At 35.4% G+C, this 5,181-nt stretch overlaps 1 protein-coding gene across 1 annotated transcript; it reads left to right on the top strand.

Annotated features, from left to right (window-relative positions):
• The first annotated feature begins 1,852 nt into the window (after nucleotides 1–1,852).
• LOC113749310 (raucaffricine-O-beta-D-glucosidase-like) lies at nucleotides 1,853–4,792 on the top strand. Its single transcript, XM_027292998.1, has 9 exons — nucleotides 1,853–1,932; nucleotides 2,017–2,104; nucleotides 2,434–2,737; nucleotides 2,883–2,998; nucleotides 3,149–3,369; nucleotides 3,494–3,528; nucleotides 3,631–3,706; nucleotides 3,834–3,945; nucleotides 4,307–4,792. Coding segments are annotated over exons 2-9 (1,200 nt in total). The 5' UTR covers nucleotides 1,853–1,932; nucleotides 2,017–2,102; the 3' UTR covers nucleotides 4,641–4,792.
• The last annotated feature ends 389 nt before the right edge of the window (nucleotides 4,793–5,181 follow it).

The following is a 5,181-nucleotide window of genomic DNA, read 5'->3' as shown; positions in this document are numbered from 1 at the left end:
TGTTTTTTTCCGGTGAGAAAAGAGGCTTTCAAGGCCAATTACATTGCCACACTCTTACTACGATGCCAAGAATAGTTTTATAATCTTAGGCGGATAAGGGAAAAGAATAACACCCTATTACAAATATAAACTACTTTTGAGTGCACGTGTAATGTAATCTCCTTTTCTTTTTTTTTTTGGTAAAGAACAAAAAAATCTCCTGTGATAAACCTAATATACAGAAAAGCCTCCGTAGTTTCAAAACATACAACACGACACATCATGCTTTAAACTAAATTGTAAAGGTGACGGAATCTGTTAAACTTAACATAAATAACTTATTGGAACTTTTAAAAAAAAATTATACCTAATTTTTAACAAATATACCTATTCTACCCCTTAACCCTCAATTTTCTTTCTCTAGAGAATAAAACAAATGATTTTATTGAGTTGTCTTTTGCTTAATTATATTAGGGCATTTTTGTCATTTCGTCCATTTTCGTTAAGTTTAACGGATTCCGTCACTTTTACAATTTAGTTCAAAGTATGAGGTCTCCTGTTGTACATTTTGAAACCATTGGAGACTTTTCTGTATATTAAATTTACCACGGGGAGCCTTTTTATTTTTTACTTATCTTTTTTTTTACAGCTGTATAAACACAAGAAAAGATCATTTCGGAATACAAGATTAGAAACAAAATACAATGGGCTATAATAAAAAAAATGCTAGACGGGCTTTTCCTTGTTGCTCGGCCTTGAACTCTTGCTTGGGCTTTGAGAACATAGACATGAGCCAGAGAGAATCATTCAAGCAGTGAAGGTGGCAATTAAAATGAGCATAGAGCCCATTTTAGAGTCGTAAAACATTCATGCAGCGCTGGCCCAACTGCAGGGGTGGTGCCCAGGCGATGATCTACAGCAACCAGCACCATGAAATTCTTTATCTTCCCATTCCTATTGTAAAAGCTTAGGTCACTCTCGAATAGTGGAGAAAAGAACGAGAATAAATTTTTTATGTACTGTCAATAAATATATGTCAGGTAATTTAATTTCAAATTTTAAATTTAATTTTTACATAAGTGACATACATTAACAACTGCTATTATAAAAAAAAAAAAAATCTACATTAATAGTGTATAAAAACTTAATCCAAAAATTAATATATAAGCAAATTTTCGATTGATTTGAAATGGTTGAAGCTTATAACTCACCGCCTTTGCAGTAAAGTATAGGAGAGAGCAAAATCTTGCAGCGAAGCTTTGGGAAGCTTTGTATTAGCCCTAGGAGAATGGACAAAAACAGTTGGATAGCTGCAAATTCTTGTCAAACTCATGAAAGTCCAAACCAGCCTGCGTAAATCCGCGTATGAGCATGTTCAGATGACTGCAACAATCCTTGCTAAGGAATGTTGCTGAATTCGGATCATATTGGTTTGATTAAATAGTTGATGCCATAATGTCGTCCCAGAAGTTGGTTTTCATGAGGTTCACTATCAAATTAATTGAGATACAACAATATCTGCTTGCTGAAACTTGTGCCAAAATCAGATTGTCCTGAGCTTTGCAGATACATATTGCTTTGATTATTTGTGAAAGGAAAAACAGAGAGAAAGACAATTTCAGTGGGGATTATCAAAAGAATTGCATACAGCAGAAATGTGAGATAGGAAAGAGCCAATAATCTGTTTGTTTGAAACAGTGACAGGCCAATTCTGAGACTGGGACAGCGAATCCATGGCAAGGCCTTTCAAGTGGTGGGGACGACAATATTCTGGATCATTCATACTCGTGGGTCTTCTTCCTCTACTACTACTTATCATCCGCGAATTCAGCAGTGGTATGGTATTTTTTTTTTTTTGCCAAATCTACATCCTAGGTGGGAGACTAAGTGCAGGCGTAAACAGAGAAGGAATCCAGTACTACAACAATCTCATTGACGAGCTCTTGGCAAATGGTAAACTTTAATAAAGATTTTGCTTCGTAAAAACTGAAATTAGATTGATCTAAGAAATTTCACTGACCATTTCATCTGTTATAGGCATTCAACCTTTTGTGACCCTGCACCACTTTGAAGTTCCACAAATTCTCGAAGAACAGTATGGTGGTTTCTTAGATAAGAGAATTATGTGAGCATAAATTATTTAAATTGTCTTTCTTTCCTAAAGAAAGAAAACAAAACGGAATAGGGCAAGCAATTTATTTAGATGCTCCAAAACGAAACCATATTTCTTCATGAGAAAAACCATCTTCTTTTAATATAATCTTGTATTTGCCAACTATTTGCCAATTAATAAAACTAAAAAAGACACCTTTTAGATAAAGGGCCCATTCCATCTTGTTAAATAGAACAGCACAATACTAGAAGATCTACTGGATGAAATTTTAGTAATTGGAGATATGTATTTAGATGAATTTACAAAAAAAAGTGTTCTTACTTTTGAATTTAATTTAACAGGAAGGACTACCTGGACCTTGCTGAATTGTGCTTTTGGGAATTCGGTGATCGTGTGAAATATTGGACAACATTCAATGAGCCATGGACTTTTATATTTAAGGGATATGTAACTGGTGAATTTCCCCCTTGTCGAGGTTCATCTTCAGAGGAGCACGCGAAACTTTCTGCTCTCCAACACAAAACTCATCACCGGAACCCATTGGTTTGTGAAGATGGAGATCCAGGTGTTGAACCATATACTGCAGCACGTAACTTGCTCCTTGCTCATGCTGAAGCAGTTGATCTTTACAGGAAAAAATTCAAGGTTGGCATACATGCCTATAAGTGAAGAACCACTTTTAATCCCTTAAATTAACAAAAAGAAAAAAAAATTGATGACGGTAAAATCTCCCAAGATTAGCAGTCAAAATACTTATTATCATGATGAAGTTTTGATCAAATTTGCGCAGGCTCAAGGGGGACAAATTGGCATAACACTCGTTACCTCGTGGTTTGAGCCATTCCATCACCACTCAGAGAAAGACATACATGCCGCTCAACGAACACAGGACTTTGTGTTCGGCTGGTAAGTGCAGAAACAAGCATAAATACTTAATTATGCCCATCGAGATCCCTACATTCATATGGATGAGAGGGCCATTAAATTCTCAACCCTTGTCCAAATATTTTGGTTTCACATTATCAAATATTCCTATTCACGGGTATGAGTTTCCAGGTTTATGGATCCAATAACATATGGTCGATATCCAAAGAGCATGACAGATAATGTGCCACCAGAGCGCCTTCAACGATTTGCAGAGGAAGAATCCATCCAACTAAGAGGATCATATGATTTCCTTGGGCTCAACTATTACACATCCAGCTATATAGTTGCTGCATCTGTCCTCCCCAGTGGACCTCCGAGCTACATTACTGATTCGCATGCCACTCATAAAAGTAAGCTTCTGAGAAGATCTTCTGGAAAACCCCTATTGGTTTTTGTTTTCTTTCAAAAAAGTGTAATTTCAATTTTGCTGATCTTTTATCTTTGTTGTTGTTTTCTTTTCTCCCCTCCATATAGACAATGGTCCTGATGGGAATCCTATTGGTGAACCAGTAAGTAATTATTTGCATGTCTCGTTTATGACAATATATTCATCAATAGGCATCTTACATGCTATTTCACTACCTTTTTTTTTTTGGGTTCTTGATTCTCAGACTGAGGGGTTGCACAAGATTTTGCACTACATAAAGCAACGTTACAATGATCCACCAATTTTTATCACTGAGAATGGTAATTAACCTAACAAAATTTGCTTACTACTCGATCAACTTTTTCACAAATAATCATTATTTTTTTCTTCTTTGGGTATATAAATTGTTCTCCTCTTGATATTTCGTCTTGCTTGTCACTTACATAGGATTTGGTGATGCAAATCATCCTGATTATACGGTTTCTGAAGCTTGTAACGATGAGACGAGGATTGAATACCTTCGTGAGCACTTAAAAGAAATAAGACTGGCCATGATTGAGTAAGTTCTTAATTGCTTTGGCATATTAGTATCTCTATATTACGAATTGAGGAAATGGCCACTAAACTATATAAAATTCTCTATTTATATCACTAAATTGTTTGTTAAGTTAAAATGGTCAATCAGCAAATTAGAGTTTACATTCTTGAAGCGAAACTGTACTTTTTATTAATTGAATTACCAAAATATTACGTTTTACTAGTTGCTTGACTAAACGACCATCTTGGCTCTAAAAAATGGTCAGTAATCAAATCAAAGAATTTATAAGTATTAGTTACTATTTACGCCATTTGGTGTTGCAAATTACCCGGTAGCAAATTTATTTTGTTTTTATGACTAACATATCTATATATACTTGCAGAAATCGGGTCAATGTCAAGGGATATTTCGTTTGGTCATTGATGGACAATTTCGAGTGGGCATCAGGCTTCAATTATCGGTTTGGCCTTGTGTATGTTAACTTCACAGATCGTTATTTGTCAAGATTCCCAAAAAACTCAGCTCTATGGTACATGAATTTTCTGGACAAGAAGTATAGACCTATAACACATCCACTGAAAAATAATGCCCTACTTGAGGATGAAACTATAAGCCCTACTTCTACTTCGCCGCTGCCATATCAAACGAATGCCCCAAATTCGGGAGAAATGGTTGTTCATGAGGGTACTCCAACTAAGAGGCACCGCAAAACTTGATCCTCTTTAGCAGCATTTTAGCGTTCGTGATCAGGGTTGTCACCAGAAGGCTCTGCAGATGCTTGGTGTTCTAATTTCTGGTCTGTAATAAGGAGCTATGCTTTTTGCTCTATTTGTGTTCCGTAATAAGAAGCTATGCTCTGCTTTGACTCTGTGCTAAGAAGCTATGCTGTGTGTTTCAATTTTATCCTAATTTCAATATGAGAATTGGACGTGCTTATTATGTGTGTGATTAAATAATAAATTCCACTTCTCCCATATATTTGTATATATATATCAATATCCTCTGCTGCTTTCTGAAGCTAACAAATTCTCAAGGAACAATAGTTCACAATGAATTCGCAAACCATGGATATTTCGTGATTTGCACAAGTTCTCTAAAAAAGGAGTGGCACACTTAAGAAGTGAAAATTAATCTAAACCATTCTATACGATCCTTATGGTAATCCTTGTTGAATCTGATAGTTTTTTTATTTTCATTTTTTAAAACATAAACGCACTGTATGCGCAACAAAATCATTTATGTTTGTACCACAATGTT

Source organism: Coffea eugenioides, chromosome 10, assembly GCF_003713205.1.
Source record: "Coffea eugenioides isolate CCC68of chromosome 10, Ceug_1.0, whole genome shotgun sequence".
Classification (NCBI taxonomy): Eukaryota; Viridiplantae; Streptophyta; class Magnoliopsida; order Gentianales; family Rubiaceae; genus Coffea; species Coffea eugenioides.
The sequence above is the reverse complement of the archived record's forward strand: the minus strand, read 5'-3'. Positions and strand labels throughout refer to the sequence as shown.